General features: G+C 38.2%; 2 protein-coding genes and 1 long non-coding RNA gene across 3 annotated transcripts in view; 1 reads left to right on the forward strand and 2 right to left on the reverse strand.

Moving 5' to 3' along the window:
• Positions 1 to 5,941: 5,941 nt before the first annotated feature.
• Positions 5,942 to 27,465, forward strand: LOC129188929 (uncharacterized). The gene is made up of 3 exons (XR_008572715.1): positions 5,942 to 6,225; positions 15,769 to 15,895; positions 27,365 to 27,465. It is a non-coding gene; the product is annotated as an uncharacterized LOC129188929 (long non-coding RNA).
• Positions 9,754 to 11,654, reverse strand: LOC129188926 (regulator of G-protein signaling 5-like). The gene is made up of 5 exons (XM_054790072.1): positions 11,468 to 11,654; positions 11,173 to 11,256; positions 11,012 to 11,073; positions 10,687 to 10,853; positions 9,754 to 10,597 (listed from the first exon to the last, which is right to left on the reverse strand). Exons 1-5 carry the CDS (start codon positions 11,509 to 11,511, stop codon positions 10,382 to 10,384), a joined length of 573 nt encoding a protein of 190 aa, XP_054646047.1. The 5' UTR covers positions 11,512 to 11,654; the 3' UTR covers positions 9,754 to 10,381.
• The window catches only part of LOC129188928 (regulator of G-protein signaling 8-like), a 28,008-nt gene continuing 19,673 nt past the window's right edge, over positions 19,300 to 27,634 (reverse strand). The window contains exons 4-5 of the mRNA XM_054790073.1: positions 25,428 to 25,594; positions 19,300 to 23,459 (exon numbers count right to left, since the gene is read on the reverse strand). Of these exons, the coding sequence (XP_054646048.1) occupies positions 23,265 to 23,459; positions 25,428 to 25,594 (362 nt within the window). The 3' untranslated portion in view covers positions 19,300 to 23,264. The remainder of the gene's footprint in view (positions 23,460 to 25,427; positions 25,595 to 27,634) is intronic.

Below are 27,634 nucleotides of genomic sequence, written 5' to 3' on the forward strand. Positions count from 1 at the left end.
TTTATGTAGCTTGAGAACAGTGTGAGGAAGACTTTATTGCAGCATCCTCACCCTTCATTTACAGGAGCAAGCCATCCAAGCCAAACACTGATCTTGTTATCAAAGATGTAATCATATAAATGATATTGCGCTCGTTTCTGTAAAATATGTTTATTTACATGTAAACCATATCTGCTAAATACGTTCTGTGCATTCATGTCAGACCGTCACTCATCAAACACACACTGAGCACCAAAGTCTTTGGTAAATATTTATGTCTTCAGAACATGACGCATTACAACTTGAACAACTGACTTTTTTTTTTTTAACGAAGATGTCGTTCTAATAGACTCCTGATCAAAAACGTAAGACCAGTTGAAAAATTGCTAGAATTTGCATTTTGCACATTTGGATCTCAATGAGGTTTTAAGTAGAGCTACAATATGCAAAAGCAAGATGGGGGAGTGAGACAAAAAACATTTGGAACTTGTTCATCACCTGATCAAAAGTTTAAGACCACACACTATAAAAGCCAAAATCTGCAAAATCTGCATTTTCTGTCAGGCATTCACACTGTCATACCGTCCCGATGGCTAAAGCTAAGAAGCTTTCTCTTTCTGAACGTGATTGGATTGTTGAGCTGCATAAGCGAGGCCTCTCGCAACGTGCCATTGCTGTTGAGGTTGGGTGCAGTAAATCAAAGAAAGATCCTGAGCATTATGGAACAAAAAAGTCAACTGGTAGACCCAAAAAAATCACACCTGCGCTGAGCCGGAGGATCCGATTTGCTGTCCATCAACACACAGGGCGGTCTTTGACCCACATTAAGGCCCTTACTGGTGCCGACTGCAGCACAATAACCATCAGTCGGCATCTGCGGGAAAAGGGTTTAAAGAACAAAAAAGGAATTCAAAGACCTCGTCTCCTTCAACGCCACAAAACTGCCCGTTTAGACTTTGCCAGGGAGCATCAAACATGGGACATTGAAAGGTGGAAAAAAGTTTTATTCTCTGAGAAAAAATGTAACCTTGACGGTCCAGATGGCTTCCAACATTACTGGCATGACAAGGAGATCCCACCTGAGATGTTTTCTACCCGGCACAGTGGAGGGGGGGGGTCCATCATCATCTGGGTGATTTTGCATTTAGTGGAACACTGAAGCTTCAGGTGGTGCAGGGTCGTCAAACGGATGCAGATGTTGCAGCGGGCATCCCTCATGACTAAGGGCTCTCGTCTGCGTGGTAACAGCTGGCTTTTTCAACAGGACAACGCTGCAGTTCACAATGCTCGCTTGACGAAGGACTTCTTCAGGGAGAATAACATCACTCTTTTGGACCATCCTGCATGTTCCCCACATTTAAATCCCATAGAGAACATTTGGGGATGGATGGCAAGGGAAGTTTATAAAAATGGCCATCAGTTCCAGACAGTTGATGCCCTTGGTGAAGCCATCTTCACCACTTGGAGCAATGTTCCCACTAGCCTCCTGGAAACACTCGCATCACGCATGCCCAAACTAATTTTTGAAGTGATGAACAAGAACAGTGGAGCTACTCATTACTGAGTCCTACTGAGAACATTTTTTGTTCTGGTTTGGAGAGTTTTTTGTTATTTTTTGAGCGATCGTCTTAAACTTTTGATCAGCTCATAAACAGCCTATTTCAGTTTAATTGTTGTTTTCAATAAATTACTTTTTCAAAATGCTCTTTGTCTCACTCCCCCTTCTTGCTTTTGCATATTGTAGCTCTACTTAAAACCTCATTAAGATCCAAATGTGCAAAATGCTAATTCTAGCCATTTTTCAACTGGTCTTAAGATTTAATCAGGAGTGTATTTAAATGTATTTTACGTTTTTTTGAGAGAGGCAAAAAGAGTGTAATGCAGAAGGTTGCGCATTGTAGGGAAAATGTAACACATACACACATGCGCACACATGGTGTAAGAAAGTAAAAAATTGTTCTTTTTTTTATTTCTGTTTTAATTCTTAGAGTTAGTGGTTTATTATTGTACTGCATTGGTATCTTTCTATATTGTATCTTTCATGTGTTCTGTGTGCACTATGAGTGACTTCGGAGTTAATTTAGGTGTACAGTCATCCCTGGTTCCAGACCTGACCGTGATAAGTGAATTTCTGAGGATTCAATATTAATAAATGGAATATTTCCGTAGTTACAGAAAGAAAACCTTTTTGTCTCATCAATGTAACATTCCTGACACCTAGACGGGTGCAGAATACTACTCTACTGCCACTGTTTATAGTTACGGAGAAACGCCTGATGCACTTCAATCGCTTTATGAACAAGCAGAGAACACATAGAGTGAACATTCACACTGCTAGCACTCATCTAACAGTCAACCCTAGCCAGCTGACATCACACACAGGTACCGCATCTTAGGCACACAAAACAAGTCACAGATACTGTATTAAACTTCATACCACTTTTGAATGCCTTATATTTGTATTTTCCTTCATTTCGCCGTTTTTATGCTTCAAAATGCTTAATTTAGGCCAAAAATACGTACAATATGCTTAATTATGCATATTTTTAAGCTAATAATAGACCATATTCAACCATGAAACAGCAATTATTCATTGATTTAAAAAAAAACGTGATAGAGTGAGGGTGCAATGTTTGAACAGTGACGTAGCGAGGGACGACTGTAATAATATAATTGAAGTGTAACATCCGACCAAAACTTCACTTACATCGTAGTCTATGAACAGAAGTCGTACGCAACCCGAGGACCACCTGTATATCGTTCCATTGTTCATTTTCCGATTTTTTTTAATGCAAGCTGAAGAAAGAAGACGCTAAACTGAAGTAATGAATGAAGATTCACAAGGTCATCGTTATTTAATTGTGTTAAAAAGTTGACACGTGTATTATTTGGCCTTTGTTTGATGAAGGCAAAGGGTGTTTGATGGTACTAAGTGGCCAAAAAGTGAAGCAGCCATCAGAAAATGTCTGACGGGAGCTGACCAGGATTTTATTTTTCCTCAAAATTATCATTATTATTATTATTATTATTAAAAACCTATCGTCTTTTAACTTAAAATGTGACCCAGGTATGAATAATTCTGTGCTGAGCCTGCATCACTGAGTGCTGCATGTCAAATGGATCTGCACCAAACTTGAGAAACCAGTTGAAAACGGCATTGTAAATGATATCTTTCCAGATTCACAGAATATGACATAACTATTGCTTTCACTGATTTAATTGTAATTTCCTTTGTGATATGCTCACACTAGAAATAGGGTGACGAAACTGTTGAGGCTGTCTTTTACAGGAAAAGTTAGATGGTGGTACATTCAAGAGATTCAGTAGGATGCTTTTGTATTGAAACCACTTTAATTACTGCAAACTTCAGAAATTACTCAAAACCTCCATACGCTTTCTTCTCAAGTTGGCTTCAGTGAACTGCTGACACAGGTTCGAGTGACTAAGTGTCCAGTTTCTCAGCGCTTGTAGCACACTGTAATGCAAGAGGAAATTAAACGGCTCTTCCCACAGCACCATAAATTGTTTTCGTGAAGATGTTTATTTGTAAAGGCTTTTCAGATTAAACTGTTTCTCAACACAAGGGGAAGAGAAGATCCACAACTCCTGTTTAGGACATAAATATGGGAGATTTGTCTGTTGCAGGTTGAAGGCCTAAACATGGACAAAAAATAATTGCAAATAATGAAGTGTTCGTTAGCATTCTTGCCTTAGAGAAATAAATGACATTCCATTATTCTGAGAGAACATTTTCCATCTAAGATCGCAGTGAAATACTAATACAGTGAATGAGTCTGTTCCCTGGCTACTGCTTGATAGAAAAGGCATCCTTAAATCACTTCTGTTGTGATGTGTTGCCATCTTCCAATGAGGAAGTAATGTCTGAGGACTCGACGCTGGCCTGTCCTCATTTTGGGCTGAGGTTGATGAAGTGGTCAAAAAGTGGGGCTGTGTGGCCGTCTTGACATGACTCTATTGGCAGGCCAGGGTGTTTGGTCCCCTATGTAAGAAGGGGGACTGGAGTGGGTGTGTTGCAACTACATTGAACCAGTTTTCATATGATTCGTTTTTTGCCCAAAGGTTTTGACAATTTTTTTTCCTCTTTTCTCGTACACTGTTTCGATTGTCATACAACAATGCATGGAGCAAACTTGTATTTTACCCTTTTTGGTATGTTGAATCTTCCGGTATTATTAAAGACGTGGATGGACTACTTCCAGCATTGCTTGTTTATTCAACCGTCGTGGATCACACACCCTGCACCAAATCTTGCGATGCTTAGTTAAATACACAATAATACAGCATGCTGTAAAGCTAATTTTAAGAATATTACACAAACTGGTCCGTCACCTGTGAATCATTCCACAGACTCGAGTGCCCAAATAGAGAATCCGGCGTGTTGACGCGTCATGTTAATACACTGCATGGGTCCAACTGTGTCCGTAACGTGTCTTTATTACAAAACGTGCCTGTTAGCATGAGCTCAACTGAAAACCGGAACCGGCGGTCATCGTCCCCCAGCTCCATTGCCCATCTATAATGTCATCAGCAGTTGACACCTTTTTTTTAAATTGCTCATGGCTGCAAAATAACCCACCATGGAGCCAAACAAAAGTGCCAGCAGGTGAGAAGGTGAGAAACACTATTGAATTCAAGAAAGAAGTTGTAGCAAAACACGAGGGTGGTCCAATGTCCGTGTGGCTCTCCGCCGTGAGCAAGTTTTCAATCAAGGTAAAAGTGATGTTAAATGGTACTTTTTCCCTTGCATACGTCATTTATGTGCATTAATACACACAATATATACATTGGAAATTAGCTAGCTCCTTTACAGTTTTTACATGACACGTTGCCAGATACAGTAAACATGTTCATTGGGTGTCCTCATTTTTTCACATAATTACATAATTATAGTAAAAAATAGGCCCTTTGCCTTTAACAGGGCAGATACAGCATACTCGTAAGTGTTCAGCTAATTACAGCGTCTTGTGACACAGTAAATAAATCCCAGGTCAATGCATCATAATTTCATGATAATACTTTTAAATAACGTCTTTGAAAATAATACTGAGCAGTATGATCCTAAGCATACGGAGGATGTGGCCTCAGAGGAACTTGTAGAGTTGGAAGTTATTTCAATACAGTATTCCCCATGCACGAGGGACTGTTTAGAAATTTCCCATGCTTGGAGTGTCATGTTCTTCTCAGTCCCCCTCTTGACTGTTTGTGCCAAAGTGTGGCTCAGAGAACCTCCCCTCAGAAGATATAATCCTCCCCTACTCCACCCCAAAAGCTGGAGGCAATTTAGTGACGTTTTCTGCTCACCCCAGACTGTGTTTGCCGGAGGAATTAATGGAGAGGAGGAGGAAGAACCTGGCTGGATGCTTTTTGTGATGGACCTGCAGCACCATCTAGGGGAGGCTGAAAGATATGCATTGGAGGGAGGTAAAGCAGCTCTAGAAATGGATCGAATATGTTCACATACGTATTGCTGAAAAAAGAGATGAGTTTATGGAGAAAAAACTGCAGATGCGGTCAAGGGAATTTGTAAATATACCAGGTATACAGTATATTACATACCAGACTGTACAAGACCGTGTTTCCCCGCTCTATCGCGGTTCACCTTTCATGGATTCGCTGTTGTTTTTTTTTACAGGGTACAAACTGTTACAGGCCGAGCTTGGCCCTTTAAGAAGAATTGCATTGTGGGAAGTTGAGTGTCTCCTGTCCTTACCTTCTGTCTTTACCGCCCATTGTTTTCTGCGTCCTGATTGGCTGTAGACAATTGTCAATCAATCTCCTTCGGTCTCCTTGCTTGTCCCCTGTCATGCTAGCTTGCTAGCTTGTAAATCAGGGGTCACCAGCGTTTTTTCTTGTGAGAGCTACTTTAAGAAAATGAAAATGGCCACAAGCTACTCATTTTTGTAGAAATGATTTTCATACCTTATTTCAACCCAAACAAATCCAATATGCTTTTTTTACCAAAACATTCACAAAATGCTGGTATCCACAACTCACATTTTATGTTTCAGAATACTTTTCTTTCCAGTGTTTTCACATTATTAACTGAAAACCTGAATGAAAAGCAGGCTTGCGGGCACCTCATGTGGTCGTGGGGGGCTACCTGGTGCCCACGGGCACCACGTTGGTGACCCCTGTTGTAAATGAATCTTCGCTTGGAAGGCGAAGGACTGCAGCAACATGTTTTAACAAGGACGAAAAGGCATGGTCACAGGAGAAAAAATACACGTGAGTGGCTTAATTTCTTGTCCGACCTGTAGGTTGATCATTAAAATTCAAACTAAGGTTTGAACTTACTTTGAGAGTGTTTAAATAAGATAGAAATGTGATAAAATGTTAATGCCTGTCTGAGAAAAGCGTCTAAAGTGTATGGTGAGGGATTTTACAGCCTTAAAACATATATAATCATTGTAAAAAAAACAAAAACGAAGTTGGCTACTTTGCGGATTTCACTTATTGTGGGCTATTTTGGGAACCTAAGCCCTCGATCAACAAGGGAACACATATTTAGCTTCCGTCAGGTACATAATAAATACAATCAATGTTCCTCTTTTTTATATAATATGTCTTGCACATTATGTAAAAATCTTCATCCAGCATCTATTCATCAGCAAATACGAAACTAACACTGTACAGTCACCAAGGTGGTGGGATCAGCTCTGAAGTTCTCTCTGGATGACCAGGAGCCACTTGCTGATGTTGAGCCTTCCCCAGACCAGTGACTCTAGTTTGGCCTCCTCTCTGACAAAAGTACTGAGGCTGCCAATGTGGAGATTAGCTGAATATTTTGGCTTCTTGCACCTGCATGAAGAAAAAAATACAAATGTAAACACTAGATGTCAGTGTAGCTCAACACCAAAGAACATACCAGCAGTCCTTGCATAAAGACACAGTTTATTTTTTTTACGCCAAACAGTATTATATTTCACACAATGCTTTTCAAACAACCGCTAAATTGGTGTGAATGTGAGTGTGAATGGTTGTTCATATGTAATTTTACATGCCAGGTAAAGGTCATTTATGGGGGAAAGGCAGTAAATAACTCTCTGCATTGATACCTCCTGAGCCTTTCCTGCAAGCACACATTCTATCTATATATAGAGCTTCAATGTGATCAAAACCACTAAAAATGATACAATGGTGTTTTTCTTCTTTTCATTCCTTTAGGCAATGACAAGTGATTAGGAATGCTTTGGTCAGAGTTTTGTGCTGCGGATTCCAATACCGCTTATCCATGAGTGAGATTGGCTGATACTGATCACATGGATTAACTGTAAATTTTTCAATTGATTGATGATGAGTGCTATTGGCAAGGAGGGCCGTATGGGGGGAAAGTTAAACAATTCCAAGGGTAAATAGGTAATTTGAACTATAAACTTTAGTGCTGAGTGTCTCTGCATGTTTTGGAGTAATACGAATACATGGGAAATCAATTGTCCAATAATACATTTTTTAGTTCAAGATAAGAAAATTCTCACAATAATATAATACAAATAAGTGTCTTTTATTAAATAGAAATCTTTCTTAAAACAGTATAAATTCAGTGTGTTTCGGGGTGTCCAGCTTTCATTAGAGCTGTCAGCTATTTTTTGTTTTATTTATGACTGGCGACTTTTAAATTGTACTTTATTTACCAAGCAGATCTTAACTCAAACAGTGTACCCATTGGCTTTATATAATGACAAATGACCACAAAATAGCATAGTCTGAATTCAACAGTCATAATAATAATAATAATAATGATAATAATAATAAAAAGTACTGAGAGTTGAAGCAAATATTCTTTCACCCTTTGATGAGCTACTCAAAATCAGCTGGTGAGCTTGGAGACTTGTGACAGTGATAGTGTCACAATCATAATGCTGGACACACAATGTGTATATGTTAATTAAACGACACACAAATAGTGTTCTGAGGAAAAGAGATAATTAGTGTAATGACAACAAAAGAGCAAAATTGTTCCGTGACACTCGAAAAAGTTATGTACCCCATGAACGTGATAGCCACTGGTAGCTTTCCCATAGTACGAGCCATGGGTGATCCGTTTTTGTGATTTGGCAAAAACGATTTATTCCCAACAGTCAATAATCTTTGTGTTATAGTGTGTATCTTCGCTGCACTGCATCCAGTATGTGTTAGATTTCAGCTTCTATGTGTTGCCATATCAACGTAATCCACCTTCAAAATCAGTAGTGCTGGCCTGTGTCTATTAGCAATGGGGCTGTTTCTTTAACCATCAGATTTCAGATTCGTCTCATAGGGCCAGCTAGCAGGTGTACAGTGGCATCAGCACTTTTTTGTGTCCTCTGATTGGTTGATGTCTGAAAGTCTGTGCCTAACGCTCTAGGTTACCAGCGCACTTGAACGTATCATCACATGAACAGCGCCGTGCTTAATTGATACTGTTGCGACATGAAGAAAAGAGACAAATAGGGTATTGTTCATCATATTGTTTGAGTAATACGTGTTCAAGAGTCAAATTACGTGTTGAGTATGATAAATTTGTACATGTTGGCACGTCTGCACTATCGCTGAAAGTACTCCCTGCCTTTCACGACCCCCTTGACAGTTGATCGGGGCCCGCGCCACTATTTGAGAAGCACTGGTTTAGAGGCGGGAGTAGTGGAAGATAAAGGGTTAACTGTGTTTCTGGCTTTAGTAAAAATATTATTCATCCCCAATTCTGTTATGCAATAGATTGCTATATTGCATTTTTGTATGTTATTGATCGTCTGTATTATTCTGACCGCTTAATGGCCCAGGTATATGCACCACCCAACACTGAGTTAAATTGACAGAAAACAATCAATCTCTGTAAAAAACAAAAACAAAAACAAAACAAATGTGCTTGCTTTCTTAGACATACTGTAAATAAATATTGTGAGCGCAGGGCTTTCCCTCTGCTCTGTTCAAGGCTTAGATGCATTTGAACAAGGCATATTGCTTTCCTGGGCAAGCTGGAACACTGCCCACTGCTCCAATATGCTTCTCAAGGTGAATGCTTCTTGTAATTAACAAACGCACATGACAAATGCATACACATGCAAATATTGTATAGCAATGCAAGTGATAGTTTGCTGTTATTAGTTACTAATGACAGAATTCATTCTAAAAAGACTGCCTATTCCGCTACATGGTCCGTAAAGACAAATGACTGAACGAGTAATGCATGTGCACATTGCGGCACTCTCATCAAGACAAAAATGTCTGAAGGTCACAATAGAGGGAAGCGGCATCATAAGCTTTTCATTATGCAGCAGGTCTGAAGGCCAGCTGTTCCCTGCCATTCACTGCCTCCACACTATACTGATGACATTTAAATACACAAAATAGACATTCAGCTCCAGGATTTACTGATACAGCCTACAGTATATATTGACTGAACCATTTTAAGGAGAACAAATCAGACCAACATTATCTCAATCATACACTCGACGAGGTAAATATTTTTCCTATACCTCTTTGAAATTGAATGGTTGATGGAAAGAGCGATGGTCTTGCATTGCGGCGTCTCTTTTTCTACATTATATTGCCTGATGTTGATGGCAAGTGCAAACAGTTGCGAAGATAATCATGTTTTATAGCTCTCTCTGTTACGTTCATGCTGCCACTTCTCTTGCTGTCCTTCCTGTTTGCTGAAGCATTTCCTATTCACATGGTTTCTAAGGTGAATAACAGCCAAACAAAACACAGGTTGAAGGATGTCATAGAAAAAGAGCACTGAAAAGTGTGGTTGTGGTGCAGTCAACAGTAATACTACAGTATATTACAAATATTTCTTGCAGTCCTCCAACACAGCAAACTACAATCACAATAATAATCAGTGTCGATTAAAAACTTCATTCCTGATACAATTCATGTATACTCCGTGTAGACTGTGCAGGTGTACCTGATCAAATGCTTTCATTCATTGTTTTCTTTTAATCATGAAAACTGAATTTTGCATATTATTTTTAATGTATTAGGTTTATTTGCTGGTATATAAAAATACAACACTGATATAAATATCATTATATTATATTGCACATGATTATAGTATTTTTTTGTAAAAAATATACAGTATAAAATACAGGCAAATAAATACAAAATCATAACATACCCAGTACATATTTTCACAATGTTGAACTTTGCACAGACATTACAAACAAGTATTTGCCTAAGGGCAGTTAAAGTGCTTTTCCCATTTATAAGTGCTGCGGTATCGTCTCAGCCTTTTTACTTTCTATTGAATTTACAGTCAACCCACTTTTGAGACACAACATAGCTTTTCATGAACATTCCAGTTTGAGGAAATTTTTCTTCCCGCTTTAGAAGTCAACAGAGGACACGCTGCACTCATGATGGTCTTTGGGCTCTGTCACTTGATGGGGTCTATAATGAGAGCTCAAACCTTCTTCCCCTGCTGAGGATGTTTTGTAGCCGTGGTGCCAGGCTTGGCTTGACTGACGAGATCCCTGTAGGCAGGTGAGCGCAGAAAGCGCGGGTAGCAGTCTTTAGCCATGAGCATGTAGATCTTGTGCTGCGCTTGGTCAAAGCAGGAGGGCGATGGGGAGAGCATGTTCACTCTAGTGACATCACGAGTTTCATGGTCAATGTTAATCTAGGAAAACGAGACAGAAATAGAGCCAGATTAGTCTGTGTCAGTAGTAAACTAATCAAAACGAATATTAGGATGTTCATATTTTTTACCTCCCGAGGAGCATCAGTCCCTATGAATTCATTATAGATTTTCTGGGCTTTAGCAGGTAGCTTGGCAAGAGACTTGGTACTCTTGTAGTCTTCACATGCAAAGTAGAATGCAATGTTCTCTTCGCTGAATTCTGATAATAAGAAGGCAGTGAAGGCGCACAGTCCATCTGGGGTAAGAGAGGAAATTGAATTACTAATAGCACAACAAGGTTACTACAGTCATCTGCAACTGTGTCTACAAAACGCATGCATACATTTGTGTGTGTCCGCTCATGAAATTGTGTAATTGCTGAGAAACAATACGCGTGTGTAAAGATATACTTACATTTGCTGGAAAGGAGTTCCTCAAATGACTCTTTCCACCTCAGGCATTCCTCCAGGGTTACCCTAAAATAAATGGTGCATGATTAGAGTTCATCAAACTTCAAGAAGGCACACATATTGCTTGTGGTGATGGTATAGAACATCTCTAATGACTTTTCTTACTTGTTTTTCCCTACTTTGCAGCAGAGTAGACTCCCATCAGGTTTATGCAATAGTTTTCTCAGTCTTGCTTTCAGCTCTTTGGCACTGTGAAAAGGATACAAACAAAATAAATCGCCTTTTAATACATACACATTGGCAAGCACGGCATTGCTAATGCTATGCAAATAAGAACAACTCTAACCTACTCAATGACAATAAAGAAAATTGATCATTTGTCTACACAGAAGAAAAGCAAACAGCAGTGTTCCAGTGGATTTCTTGTACTCTTTCTCTGTTTTCATTAATCTTCATGTACCTTTCCAAGCAGCAGGTAGGCAGTGATGCTAGTCCTTTACACATCGTAGCAGGCTGTGGCTGGTCAGAGCTTGTGTCTCTCTTGTGTTGGGTGGTGGTTAAATATCCTCAGTCAGACGTCAGATCCACAGTGTGTGTGAATACAGCCAGACATGAGGTTTTATAGTCTTTGCCCCTGCCTCCAATGTGTCATCACACCTCTCAGCGAATCAGGTTAAAAGGATGGGTGAGACTGCTGGTGAAGTCAGCCAAAGGGAAAGGACATGAAAGGAGGAAGCTGGGAAATTTCTATCAAATGATAATCAGCCAGAGCTGACAAATATTTGTTCAGTGTGTCCCCGAAAACACATTTCCTTACAAAACAAGTAGCTTCAACAGACTGAATAAACCAGTTATCTGTTTGGGTATACTCTAGAGTGGTGTTATATACAGTATGAGGTTTATACTCCACATACAAATAGATCTTTTCAGGTTAATTTGTACTCCTGTCTTTTGAAACTGTGAATGTGTCAAGTTGCTATCAAGTTGTTTTCTGCATTTAACCCAAAACCCGAGGAGCGGTAGGCAGCGGTCAGGTATTGAATTGCAATTGTGTGAACACATTGATCAACAGAACTGGCTGGAAAGGAACAGAGCATATAAGATTTTGTACCCAGACAAAACCCACACAGTCATAGAGAGAACATCAGAGCAGTCCAAGCTGGGATCAAACCAGGACATGAGTGCTAACCACTGCTACTATGCTGCTAATTATACTTTTATTAGAGAAAGAATAAATCATAGTTTCAAGTTCTTTCATGTACAACATCAAGAGATGTTATTGTCCAATGGATTCTCTACTCTGCCAGTGTTTCTTGGAGAGTTTTAATCACAGAACAAGGCATGTGATTAAAACACTGAATGAAGCTCAGCCTTACTATGGACTAGAACATAATTTTTATTCTATAGAATGATTAGAAGGAAAAACATTATGTTAAATCTAGGTCTGTCAAATTATTAACATTTGTAATCAGATTGAGTCTTCAAATTAATCATGATTAATCACCATTTGCAACTCTGTCTGAAATACGCCAATTTTTACTGTATTTTATTTACCAAAAGATAAATGACAAGACACGAGTATGCAGTAATTTAATTGTTCCAGACCCAACCGTGATCAGTGAATTTCTACAAAGTAAGATTCCTTATTTATAAATCAAATATTTTCGTAGTTTAAAAATACAAGTACGTATGTATTTCTAAAACGGCACTCCTATGGTCAACTTTACATTTGTATTACCCAATATAGTAGACATAAGAGTAAATAAGCCATTTAACGCATAAATAAGACTCGTGCTTGTGTGTGTTGCTACAAATGTGTTCCCTTGGTGGTTCATGTCAGGTTCAGAGTTGAGAGGATACCTTGGTTAAATCGTATTTTATGCTAACTTGATGTATTTACTCACTGGCTGACACAAAAAAGATGAATTGGAAACACTTGGTTACCACAAGGTGCAGGTTGTTCATTATCATACAATATCCGCAGTCATGATTTATATGGTAAAATGAGAATAACTATAGAAATGTACAGTATATAATGCATCTGTAACAAATTGTAAATCTTACTTCCAATGTACAGCATCAAGAAAAAACAGAACCAATACACCATATACACTATCAATGAACCCAAATGGCAGTATGTAGCCTTGGATTGAACCAAATGGGTTACATAAAGATACAGAAAATGGATCTTTTGATGACACTTTCCTTCCCACTTTGTTGTTGAATTCTTGTGGTTTGGGTTTTGTCATGTCGTAATATAAAAGTAAAAGTATGTTGTTTAGGAATTCATTTCAGATGATGCTAATCGTATAATTCCAGAATTAAGTCATGAAAATGCAGTATATGACACATCTGTAAATGTTCTGCCTAAGACTGTATTGACTGGTAGTGACAGACTGATGTTTACCTCGCATGTAAGCATGAATGTAGTAACCTTGTTGACAAAAATCAATGGACAAAACACTGCAATATTATCAAGATCTAAGAAAACAGATACCAAAAAAAGCTGAAAGGGAATACTGATACTGAATACTGTATTCCCCCTGCAAGAAAACATTGAGGGCAGCTTTGGGCTATAACTGTAGTTCTGTTCTTGGTCTCCTTGTTGGGGATAAATTAGCACTGTTGTTTCTCAACACACAAGCAACTCCATTGTTTTTGAAACACGGTTATTGATCTTCTTGTTGAATGGGGCCATGAGACATTTAAACATAACTTAGTTTAATTATGGTGAGTTACTGTCTTCTCATACTGCCACAATGCTGTATTTTTCAAGGATAATAAATTAAAACATTCTGGATAAATTAGTTTCTAGTTTTTGGGATATCCCAAAGGAAGTTGTTAATATTTAGTATCTATCAAGAGACAGATAACATCTTTATTATTGTAGTAGTTGTATTAAGTGGTGCCATAGTGGTAGGAAGTAGCAGAGTAACTTGGCTGTACATTAGACCAGTGGCGGGTGGTGCATTTCGTACCTGGGCCTTAAGACAATATAACAATGTGTGCAATGTTTACAGAATTGAAACCCAGTTAACCCTTTATCTTTGAATACACTCAAACCCTCTACACTACAACATAATCTGGAGCAGCTCTGAGTCAATATTTTGACATTAACATGACAAAAATATAAAAAATGAAATAAAATGTTTTTTGTAAGTACTATTCCGAAATCTTGATGTTACTGTGTGCATGTGAGCTGGCTGTGAGGCGAATCTAAAATCTGATTGGTTAAAGAAAGAACACCATTCTTACTAGTTGAACTGACATGGGCCAGCACTTCTAGCTGTGAAGGCCCTGGGCAGATTACATTGACATTACAACACATAGAAGGTGAATTCTGATTAGACAATGCGACAGTGGACCCTAGTGAGGATAAGCAGCATAGAAAAGAATGGATGGATGGAATGCGACAATGGAGATTTTGTGTTTCATCCATTTGCATATTTTCCATGTTTGTGAATAAAGCGTATTTTTGTGTAATTAGTGTAAATTAAATGTCTATGAATAAAGAGTTATTTTTATTAAATACCAATAGAGTGGAATGGATTGGTTAGCTTAAGCCCTGGTTAGCGTGTTTTTCCGTTAACGTAGAACATTTACGCCAACATTTTGCCTTGGTTTGCATACATTTGCATAAGTTTGCACACAATGTGACATGTGTCTTGTGTTATTAATACACTGTGTGAGTCAAACTGTGCTCTTAACGCATTTTAATAAAAAAAAAAAAATCCTTGTTAGGCTTGTCCTTGTATTAGCTTGCCATTACATGGAAACAGGAACCAGAAGTCAGCTTTGTTGCCCATCTATGATATATACCGTAATTTCTGTTGTATAAGACGCATCGGTGTTTAAGCTGCACCCACTAAATTTTAAAGGGAAAAACAGGTTTGTAAATATACAAGAGTATAAGCCGCACATGTTCACATCATAAAAAGACATATTGTAGCGTGCAAAAGTCTGTGAGGACCAGCCAGCTATTTATTCGACAGGAGCCAAACATGAGTTATAAGAAAACTCACAATGAGCTTTTCAACCCATCAAAAATCACAGTCTGACTCACAGTGTCATCTTAGATAGAAGACTAAAATCATCACACAGCAACTTAACACACAAAAGGTAGCTAAGAAATATACAAGACAAGTACCGATACGAGTTAAAAAAAAGCAATATCTACAGTATTTGAACCTTTCCCAGTAATGCATTTCTCCCAGCTGAGCAGTTCATTGGCCAACGGCTGCCGGGCCACCAAAGCTCATGAGCTCTCTCTGGATCTAACTATGAGATCTTTTGAGATGACACCGTGAGTCAGACTGTTATATTGAGTAATGACCTCCTGCGAGTTCCCTTACAGCTCGCGAGTGGCTCCTGCCTACTATGAAAACTAGAAAATGGTTTGAGTATGTTTCGGTCAGAGTCTGACCTTCTGGAACGGATTAATGACACTAGCCAAGGTTCTGCAGTACTTCCCCTCAATCATTAAGAAATCACTGTTGTCAACTGTAAAGAGACACTATTTTGATTGATTAGTCTTCAGGGATACCATCTGTGCTACAAAAGACCATTGCACTAAGTGCACTTCCTAAAATACAATAAAAGCATTTAGCCTGAGCTCAGTGTACCACGAAGTATCACAAATTAGGTTGAGCCAACAAATGTGGAGTGGATGGCCCCTGCTAGGACACAAAACTGCACAAGGATTACCTAACATGTCCAGAATCATTGTGCGAGTGAAGCTTTAATAGAAGCATTTGTTGCCAGGAAATTAAAGAGAGGCCGCCTGAGGGAACCCAACCACCTCCTCATGCACTCATCCTGTGATATCAGCACACCTTCTGTACCAGTGGCAACAGGAGAAGGCACAACGAGAAGCAAGACTAACAAGGAGGTTAGTTAACGTTCATTCATTCATTGTAACATTCAGTGTCCTTGAACTGGCTCATGCGCCTGACATCAGCACACAAACACAATTCTTAATCATTTGGAAGATAGATGATCTGTAATCAAAAACAAATATTTCATAGCAACAGAGATTTGACTTTTGGGAAAGCGTATTTTCTCTCACACTGGTGCACTTGAATCATAGACTTTAAGATTTCTCTCAGAACCACGGAAAATACCAATAGTGACAAAAATGACAAAACATTTGTCTCATTTTTATTTACGGTACATTGTCTTCTAATAATTGTCATAAAACGGAATAAAATATAACATCTTTAAAAACACGCAAATCATGATTTTTATTCTCAACTGGATATTTATTCAACATCCTGTTGACGATGTAGCAAATATCAGGCTCAATGAAGTGCCATTGCGTCATTTGTGTACAGCCACCTCAGGTTGTTGTCATGGCACCTGTGAGTCATAACAATTACAGTATTTTCCGAGACCACCTGTAAATGCCGAAAAAAACAGGGGTAATTGAGATGCCAATACAAATGTCTATTTTTCACACACGGCTCGCCCCTCCCCCTTCAAACCCTCCTGCTGAATTGACGTTGACGTTCCTCCTCTTCTCCTCCAATTTTGGAACAACATTTGCAAAAAAAAAAAGTGCCTTGTAATTATTAGATTAGATTAGATTCAGCTCCAGAACCCTCCCTTCTTCTCCTCCATTGCCATTGTTCACTCATGATGAAAGAAGCTAACAAGCAAATTGCATAGAAGCACAATCCAAGTTTAAGGCCTCACACACTGCACTTGAAATATGTTGGTTAAAAGGACAAGAAGGTTTTAAGGTTTTAATACTTTTAATATGCAGAAATATACAAGTGTTGAAAATGTGAGGTTTAAATAATAAGAAAGATACCCAGCTGGGGGCCCACAACCTAAAGTAGGCGTTGAGTTTTGGTCCTTGTGCGATTGAGTTTGACACCCCTGGTGTACGCTGAACGAAGTTCAACTGAAATAGGCCACATCTCACTTTCAGCTTGCTTCAGGCAGTGCTTTGGGAAGGTTTGATGCTCGAGGCCATTTGTGGCCATCTGCATGCTTGTGCCTAACTTTACCTCAAACCATGATTTTATCATCAGCTCTTAACCCAAAACAACCTGAAATTGCATTCTCGTGTCATTTATTGATGTCCGTGGACAGAAAATCTCATCTCAAACTCAGCGTGTCCCTTCGTCATTGCTCTCCACAGAGATGAAATACAGGATGGGATGAGATTAGTCTTTCCTTGAGGTATGTTTTCATGTGGAGCTTTTGTTACTCGACAGAAAATAACGACTTGCATTCATTTTAGAATACCTTGCTTTTACCCCAGGCTCAGAAATGGAAAACTCTAGAAGAAATGATGAGCACAGGAAATAGTACGAACGTATTTTTTTAGTGAATGAAACTCATTACTAACCATCTTTAAATGGTAACGGGACATTCAACATAGAAAGTAGGTCAAGAAGGAGGTATTGCTTATATGCATAAACTGGAAGCAGCCTGGATATTAAATGCACTGGTAACATATGTGAACCAAATGGGGTAAAAGAATAAAAATAACAGTGATTTGACTGTATTCAGTATATAGTATATGGTTCAGTCATTAGCCACACCGATATTCATAAGGAGTTAGAACAGGGGTGTCAAACTCGTGCCATGGAGGGCTGAGACACTGCAGGTTTTCTTTCCAGCCAGTCACTGAAGCAGGTGATTTTAATGATCAACACCTTCAGTTTAGGGGAAGGAGCTCATCAATTAAATCACCTGCGAAGAAACTGGTTGGAGAGAAAACCTGCAGCATTTGGCCCTCCAGGGCACGAGTTTGACACATGTGAGTTAGAACATCTATTAGATTTATTTAACTTCAGATTTTGAAAACAAAAATAAATAATATGCACAATTTGAAAAGCAAATGACAAAAAGTAACCTGGTCACAGTCGCAATCAAATATTGTGTTCACCTTTTGCATAATCTAAAACCTCCTTTTTCCTTCTATAAAAGCCACAAACCATGAAATTGGCATTATGTTTGACTCAATGCTCAAACTGCCAACAGCTGCTGTTGCTTTTGAAAGAACAAGGTACAAAAATATCCCACGCAGCCAGCAGTTATTCTTGAGGGAGTTGTGCGTCAAGCTTTCTTGTAGATTTTGTGGGTAGCTACGTCACAGAATTAAAAAGCAGTACTGCATAAAGCAAAACGCCGGTACAATTAAGCAGTGGTTAATGTCAAATAATAACCAACAATGCAGATGTGATTGCAATGTATGGTGCTTACAACATTAAAAGATTCACTTTTGCACAGTCATATATATATGAGGCTTTGAGTCAAACTGAAGTCATGATTCGGGTGAACTTTACCATGATGATGCTGATTGCTCGCTGTGTGGTAATTGTTGATGACTAACACTATGGTGATCTGCAAGACAATTTAATGTCTCACAATCCTTATGTGAGACATGAACACTCTTTTCTGTGCCTTCTAAAGATATAAAAACAGATAAAAAGAGGCAGCTAAGAATGCACGTAATGGGACGTACCTATTCTGCTTATAAAGCCTTCTGAAAAAACCTCCAAAAAACGCCAATAATGCTCCATTTACATAATGTGACCTGCATATTAACCAAGATACAGTGACATTGTTACTGTATTATTATTGTCATTAACATTGTTAGGCCAAAGAACTATGTTACTGCTGTAGTGACACCTCACCACACCACACTGGTTAGTGACTAGCTTCACTACACACTCGCTCACAGCGCGTCAGCACCGCACTCACAACATCTCAGGCCACTACTGAAATGTAACGCTACGTATTGAAGATGCCGTCACTGCTGCTGTGCTTTTGTTTTCGAGTTTGGCAAAGTTAACGCTCGGTGAAATGTTCGTTTCTATGTTTTCTTCAGTGCGCCCAGGACTGAAAGTATGGGCATTGACTAAAAGTATGGCAAAATTAGTATTACATGTTATCATGAATGTGAATATAAAACCATAAACCCTTGTTGGAGGTTTTGGAGGTATTTTAATAGCGGGCTTTAGTGGGTCCCATTACGTGCCTTAATTACCTGCCTCTTTTGATCTGTTTTTACATCTTTAGAACACACGGAAAAGAGAAAGACGTGTGTTCATGTCTCACATAAGGATTGTGGATGGTGGGCAAAAATTCCATAAAAAGTGCATTTTCCCTTTAAGGACACTTTGCTACAACCTTAAATACGATGTTGCTATCAGAAGCAAGACACAGCTGTTGGATTAGCTTTGCTTTGTGATACCGATCACAAATCACATGCACAATACAGATCATACACATTTGCAACAAACACACCTACTGTAGTAGCTGCTATAACGCCACACTATTTTCATTATGTGTAAATATCTAGTATGCTGCCAGGCTACAGATTTGTATGTGTAGTTAAATGAAGAGAAATGATGTGGGTAAGCTTTTCGGCAGCATTGCTGTCACATCATGATTAAAAACAACAGCGAGTAGGGATTGGGTAGAATCGATAGAAGACACAACATCCGAGTCAAAGGTCAATGCTACGGGAAAATTCAGTGATGTTTCCTGAAATTACACTGGTCTGTTTGTTTATTTTTTTGAAGGCCCCTCTGTGTGACTCAGTAAAGAGTGGACGGGTGCAGCTCAATGACCATTTGCCTGAGTGTCCAAACTTTTTCCACCAAGGACCACACACTGAAAAATGAAAGGATGCAAGGGCCACTTTGATATTTTGTAAAGCAACAGATACTCTTTTTGTTTTTATGCTTTGTTTCTCATAATATTACAATTTTATTCTCGTAAAATTGTGCCTTTTTTCTCATTAAAATATGATTTTTTTTTCTCTTAATATTTTGACATTGTTCTTGTAAAATACTGCAAATTTTTCCATTTTTTTTCCAACTATTTCAACATTCTTCTTAATTAATCTCTGGAAATGTTCTTCTCTTAATATTATGACTTTATTCCCATAATATTATATATTTTTTCCTCAACCTAATTTTCCAAAATTACACCTTTTATATTGTTTTGTTTGTTTCTCATAATATTAGGACTTTAAAAAACACCTTTAAAAAATATATATATATTTCAAACCTCTGCTACTAAAATGGCATTTTTCTCCATAATGTTACAAGCTCATTGTCGTAAAATTCTGACTTTTTTTCTCTTAATATTTTTACTTAATTCTCATAAATGTACTGCTTTTTCCATTTTTGCTGTTGCTTACATTTTAGTTTTCTTTTCTTAGCCACACTTTAGGCACGCCGTTTTAAATCAAACCTTTTCACAGAAATATTGAAGGATGCGGAAGCCACTATAATGTTTTTCACCTTCAGTTAAGAATTTGTGCAGTCAAAGGAAAAGGCACCTACAACTCAGCTTTCTATTATAGGTGAGCTGGATCCCACTGAACCTGCCTCTGTGGATCAGAAAGATGCACTGAACACATACTACTGACCAATATTGCTGGCCGATAAAAATTAGATATTGGTTCAAATCTGTAGTCTGTAGTAGTATAGTCTGATTACCGAAATAGTTTGTTTTTTTCCAATTTTCACACCTCAGCGTGAAGTCCCTGTTTACATGCACTAACTCTAATGAGATTGTTGTCCAAATGCTGTGTGCCTCTGTATCACTTGGGGGCGATTGTGGTTATTGTTTAGCAGGGTGGGTAGAAAAAGAGGAAGCTACATGCTAAGAGCTATCAGTCCAGAAGCCTTCGGTCTAACAAATAAAACTTTCAACAGCTCTTTCATGTTGCTGGTAATGGTTTTAATGTGTGGTCCTTTGGTTCTTGTGGTTCTGGTACTCATCAGAGGCATGTAAAAAACATCACAACTGTGGTGGATTGCTTTAACTATTTGAAATACAAACCTTCTGCTATTTTTAATTGCTGGATTACATGTCAGTGACATGTAAATTGTTGTATGTATTCCATTCTTACTTCACGAAATAAGGTACTGTATGATTAAGGGTACTGGTTGTGAATGTTTTTTGTTTTTTGTTGTCACTGACTCGCAGAATGCACAGGTATGATTTTTTATTGTGAATATAAAAATGTTTTTTTTGTGTTAAAATATTGTTTGATACTACTCTGCCTACTCTATTCAGGCGTCATGTCGCAAAATATTGGTTTACTTAATTTTTTAATCCAATTTGTAAAAAGCCAATCTATTTAAGGTTGTTTACATGCCTCTTAAAAAACTGGTTTTAAGCCACCTACTTCGGTGTTAAAAAAAAAAAAAAATCACAGACCTTGGCAAAGGGAGCAGCATGTGGCTCTGGAGCCCCGGGTTGCCGAAGCCTGGTTTAGACAAAGTTACAGGGAAAAATCTGTATTTGATCCCCTACTTATTTTGTAAGCTTACAAAGATACTGTATGAACCGTCCTGAATTTTTCTACGAGGTTCATTGTAAAAGAGAGACGGAATATAAGAAAAGTCCAGAAAATGTGCTGCAGGGGGACCTTGCAGCCACAGCAGGATCTCAGTCCTTTACCTTGATAGGTGTTACTAATGTTTTTGGGGGGGGACCAGGGTGCCAGCCTCCTTGAGATCATGAACCAGCTTCCCTCACCTTTCTCAGAATCATCCTGGTGAATTGATGTGAAATTTTGCATGGAGCTTCAGAGCGACGATGTGAAACCTTAACATGAAGGAAAGACTCTTAACAACAACACACTTCCGGCCTTCACATTAAAAGCACTGCGTTACATCTTGTCTGACTGCACTGAACAAAAGTCTCAGAAACGTAGCTTCCAACAACATCAAATTAAAAGCACAAAATGAATAAAGACTCGAGCCTGGAGTTTATTTTCATGAGAGAAGATAATCACATCATTTTTTGATGTGTGAGTGACAGGCAGCATACTAGCATGGATTAACAACACTGAATAAATATGACAACACAAACATAATAAGAACATAATATCATCATAATAAGATCACAGCCAGCACTAGCATTTAGGATGAGGTGAAAGAAGAACGGGAAAAAAAAGTTTATTTGTGGCACCATCGGAGAAACTTTCACTTTGTCTCAACTATGGTGCATTCAAGGACCTCCAAACAAAGTGAGAAAATAAACTCTGAATAAAACAAGACGACAAAAACATGTAAAAACTATGGGCTTTCTACCAGTATATTCTTTTTCCAATACAATTAAAGCTCTCTTTCCAAAATGGTTATACATTTACATACAGTAATTAAAAAAAAAAAATCTTTTAAAAAGGTGTTTTTAAAAAGTTTTTTTTTTTTTTTTAAATCATTGCTACAGAAAGTTGTCCATGGGTTACAAGACCATCAACAAGAAGTTTGGTCAGAGAGTTGTTTGTTGTGTAAGAACGATTCTAAGAAAAGTGAGGGACCATTCTAGAATATCGTGTAGAGTACTCTAGTTCTCATAAATGGGAAAGAGTAGTTTCATTGGAGCATATTTTTTTTTTTGCTTCTGCTCATATCAAGCTTGTTTTTTCGTCAATGTAGCGTTGCTTTATCTTTTCATACAAAAACAGAGGGAAGCAAGCGATTCAGTGTACTAATAAGACATTAAGGATATGTTTTTTACAAGGCATATGGAAGAAGAATGCTGAGAACCACAGTGTCTGTCCTGAATTCATTTATTATTTTATCTTATTATTTTATCTGTAATATAGTATTTGTAAGGTTTGTGTCAATTTGACTCCCGTCCTAAGTCTTTATTCTTTTTGTTATTTCATTAAGGTATTGTTTATCACATACCCTGCACTTCTTCTCCTGCACTGCAAGAGAAGCTTAAATAAGCTCTGCTTCTTCCTACTCCTTTTCGGATATGTTGAATTGTAAAGTGTAAACATGTGATGTAGGCTACCTCTAAGTAACTTTAAGCATGTTGGAAATAAACTAAACCATTAATTGCATAATTTTAGAGTAATACCTTTTTTGCAAGGTAAACTAACATTTGAATGACGAATGATGACTTAAAATGTATTCTATCATTCGAACCATCTATTTTCATAGCAGATGACAGCTGTCAGGCTTTTTACAAGACAGAATGACCTTCTTACAAAAAGACCAAACAATATAACTCAGATCAGTCATGCAATCACATAATATGCTGTTTTCTGTCACCGAACATGGTGAGGAAAAGCAATTATGTACAGTATGTGTCCATGGCTCCCGTTCTGTACAAGTTCACTTTTCGTATTCATAAAGATAGCATACTTTACACGGAACTGGTGCAGACAAAGGGTACAGTCAAGCATGTCACCTCATCGGTATTAATAATCTGAGGTCTAAATATTCTATTTATACGATTTTCATGTCTGTTTAACTTGTCTTTCAATAGGATCAAACAGATCTCCGTTGGCCATGGGCGTGTGTCCTGTTGACAATATCCTGGTACATCTTTGATCTGAGGAATCGTGGGTAGGAGTCTTTCTCCATGAGACGATATATTTTTGCTTGAGCCTCATTTAAGCTGCTGGGCGTGGGGTCCTCCAGGCTCTGTTTGGTCTTCTCCCTGGTGCGGTAGTCAATGTTTACCTGCCAGAATATAAACAATAAGGGTACATTACACTGGTTGACTTAAAAATCTTTGCTGATTCCATACATTAATTAGTTTACAACAAAGTAATTTAAAAACAATCAGTAGAAACAATATAATTAACATAATGACGACTGCATTTTGAATGATACAAGATAACTGTAATGCGGCTCAGTATTCTACATAGCCTCCAAATGCCAGTATATGATCTGGGAATGTTCCTAGTGAGATCAAGGCTAGTAGTCTCCTGTGGCAGATGTCCTCTTGGATCAGGGTCAGGGTATCAGTCATCTCATCATCTGTGGTGGTCAGTGGTGGATGCTACAATGCGTGATGTTACTGAAGTGTTTTCCATTATTTTTGATGTACAGTTGTCCCTCGCCACTTCGAATTTTGTGGCTTCACTCACAGTTTTTAAAAAATATATTAATTAAGCAATCATGCTGTTTCATGGTTAAATACGGCCTAAAGCATTTTTGGCCGAAATTAAGCTTTTTCAAGCATAAAAATGGTTAAATGGTCTAAAATACAAATATAAGGCATTCAAAAGACGCATTCAGACGTAGTATGTAGTATGCTACACCGGTCACTAGATGTCAGTATAGTTGTCCCTCGTTTATCGCAGTTAATTGGTTCCAGCCCCAACCCCGGTAGGTGAATTATGCAAAGTAGGACTCAATAAATGTAATATTTTTGTAGCTAGAGCATAAAAAACCCGTTTATGACTTTCTAAAAACATAGCCCTGTATACTTGTATTACCTAATCTAGTAGACATGATAAGCAATAATAAGACATAATAACTCACTGAGAAAGTTAATTGTTATTGTAGTATCTTGAATGTAATGTGGGTTGATCGCATGGCATTACAAAAAAAACGACATCAATGTATCATCCATCGTCATTGTGACGTTTGTCACTTGATTGATATACGGGACAGCCAGTCTTACATTAATATGCCATACATAGACGTACACTACTGCTAGTTTTGTTTACACTACATTGCTCACATCTTTTGCACAGGCTGCGGGATCTCTGAAATGACACATGAGACGGCCACCGCTTTAACAATAGAAATCTACCGCGCTAACTAGTTAGCCTCCAATTTGTTTATTCTAAACTTTTGACTAGTTTTGAAACTGAGTGGCGAAGCGGCATATAAAATGAATGAATGAATGGTACAGTATATACCAAGTTACAGTCACCAGTATATACAATGGATCCCCGCACATTCGCGATTCAACATTCCCGCAAATTCACTGATTTGTTTTATATTTGTGGGAAAATTTGCTTTTGTGTGCTCATAATCTCCATAATTGGGCTGTTCTTTGGGAGAAAACTCATTAATTTACCCTAACTTGGTGATAATTTATATACTGTAGTATTGAACTAGATAATGACAGCGTAGGACATAACGGCACTGAAAGGCTGCACATTGTAGCAAGCTTGAGTTGCACAGGTCATAGTCAGAAACAAATTTCAATTTGCTTCAGGAGATGCTCTGTATTTGCAGTGAATCAGCTTGATACAGTATTTATAACCTTACTCACACATCACAAACCAACAGGCAAAGCCCGAATGGCAAAAATAAGTAACACAGGGTGCAACCAAAAATAACACAAACAATGTAAATATGAGGGACTATGAGGGTTTTGAAATAAATGCTTACACACTAATATACATGCAAAACAATATTAGCATTTACAGTATCACACGCTGTTATTTTTAGTTGCACCGTGAGTGAGGTAGGCATTTGGATTGATGACCATTTCTATTGTGTGAGTAAGGGGATAAATGTCAAGCTCAAGCAAATTAATGTTATGAGCAGTGCCTAGCAGCATATCCTGGGCTTGATTAAAGAGTCAAAAATGGACAACTCCATGGCGTTTTTTTGGCATTCAATGCAGGGATCTACTGTATACCAGTTTTCTTCTTTATTTGTAACAAAATATCACTAAACCACACTGACCTCTCTTGGTGCCTGAATGTCAATGAATTCCTTGAAGATCTTATTTGCTTTTGATATAAGTTTGCTTGAGCTCTTGATTTTTTTGTAGTCCTCGCAGGCCATCCAAAACTCGATGTTCTCATCACTAAACTCCGTTCTGAGAAATGTCCGAAAGGCAGCCAGGCCATCTGGACATTGCAAGAGAAAGGAAGTAACAACAACAGAAGAAAACTTTTTTTTACAAAGTGGATTAATGTTGCAGGTTAACAATAGTAGCAGTATTTTCCAAAATATATGAATGCAATGTTGTTCTATTCTTCATAGAAGGTTTATCAAGTGTTGTTTGTCTGCTGTCATGTTTTGCACGGTTGAAAGGAACTGAAGTACCCGGCATAAAGCTACAAAAGCCAAAGAAAAACATGCAAACTCCACATAGAAAGGTCTGGTCTGGATTCAATCTCAGAACCTCCTGGCTGTGAGTCAGATTTCTACCATGCTGCCCATGAGATCATACAGTTCATATTATTGTTGATATTTGTCCAGTACATAGACTGTAGTTCCTAGAAATTGGAAAGAGTTGTTTTTTTTTTGCACAGATAAATAAACACAGGAATAACTCTTATATATAAATTATATAAATGATCAATTACTGTAATGTGCAACCACTGAGGCAGGGCATGTTTTTCTACAAGCACTGTGTCATGGTGCCATGTTATTTCATCCTTCTTGTCCCTGCTGTTTACCCAATAATGCCAGGCAGAGGGGACAGGATGGTCTATCTGTGAATATGCAACAATACTGGTCACAACATGATGTTTTGTTTAGTCTGTTGACAGAGTAGATTTAAAATCACAACAATAATAGATACCAATATATCAACAACATATATATGATCGTTTTCATGTGTGTATATATGTATGTACTGTATATACATATGTGTATGTACTGTATATACTGTAAGGTCCCCTCGGGAACACATTTGTGGCGAGCATACAGACGTACAGAGGACAGGAAGTGTCCTTCCGAACACATTTACTGAGTTATTTTGTCTTAAATGGCTTATTTACTCTTATTATGGCTACTATATTGGGTAATACGAGTGTAAAGCCAGTTAAAGCCACCTTTATAATACATTGATGAGACAATAGCCACTGCGGGAAGTACGCTGTCCAAAAAAAAACAACAAGGAACTGCTAACGTGTGACTCTGTTATCTTATTTATATCTAATATGTCTTATTTTTTGATTATATCTACTATATTGGGTAATGCAAATGTAATTGGATTTTAAACTCCTCTCACTAAAAAGACAATAAAGAGTTTCCCCACTGATAACTATTGGACATAAAGTGTATGCTTTCCTTTCATTTTTTTCTATGTTTAAAGTTATGTTTACAGTATGTACATTATTACTCTATCATTGTAAGGCAAAATTTACAATGTTGTGAAGCCCGAATTAAACTTGTTTCACACTTTGCAGACGTGTGTTAGGCCTCCACTATGGTTTCAGGCCCACATGCTGTGTGACGGGGTCAAAGAGCCTGTAACCATCGACTTGGAGTTGGATCCCTGGACTTTGAGCACATTAACCAGCGGGTAAAAATTGTGGAGCTTGCCCTTCATGGCTACGATATGCCTACCTTGGTCAAAAATAGTCCATTATATATGGAAAAGATCCTTTTCCATATAGTCAAGAAGCTAAGCTCGCTTAGCCTCTGCAACCATGTTGCGGCATTGCTTTATGCCAGCCTTGCCTCAACACAACAGGTTTGTAAAAAAAATATCAAAAAGGTCACCGCGTCCTTTGTATTTCAGTACGCAGCCCTCGGTGGCAAAATTTAGACACCCCTGCTGGAGAGTTATCAACTGTAAAATGTGTACTTATGTAAAGGTATAACGACAAAATGCTAGAGTTTGCAAAGTAGGTTTTCACAGCTAACCTGTAACTTTTGTTCTTAAGACGCCAATTTGGAGGTGTTGAAGGGATTTGGAGAGGGATGGCTGACCTGACCAGAGGAGTGGATATAAAAGGAGATGACCTCACCCGGACGCCAGGCCAGGTGAGGCTTTACATCTGCTATCAATACAAAAGAATGGAATGCAATAGAGTCTATTAGCTTCAAGAGACAAAGTAGCCATCTTGTTTAAATGTTTGAGTGGAGTGTTTAACTTCGTCATTATTCTCTATTGTAATGTACGGAAATGGAATGGATGGTATTGTTCTTTGTGG

Source organism: Dunckerocampus dactyliophorus, chromosome 10, assembly GCF_027744805.1.
Source record: "Dunckerocampus dactyliophorus isolate RoL2022-P2 chromosome 10, RoL_Ddac_1.1, whole genome shotgun sequence".
NCBI classification, from domain to species: domain Eukaryota; kingdom Metazoa; phylum Chordata; class Actinopteri; order Syngnathiformes; family Syngnathidae; genus Dunckerocampus; species Dunckerocampus dactyliophorus.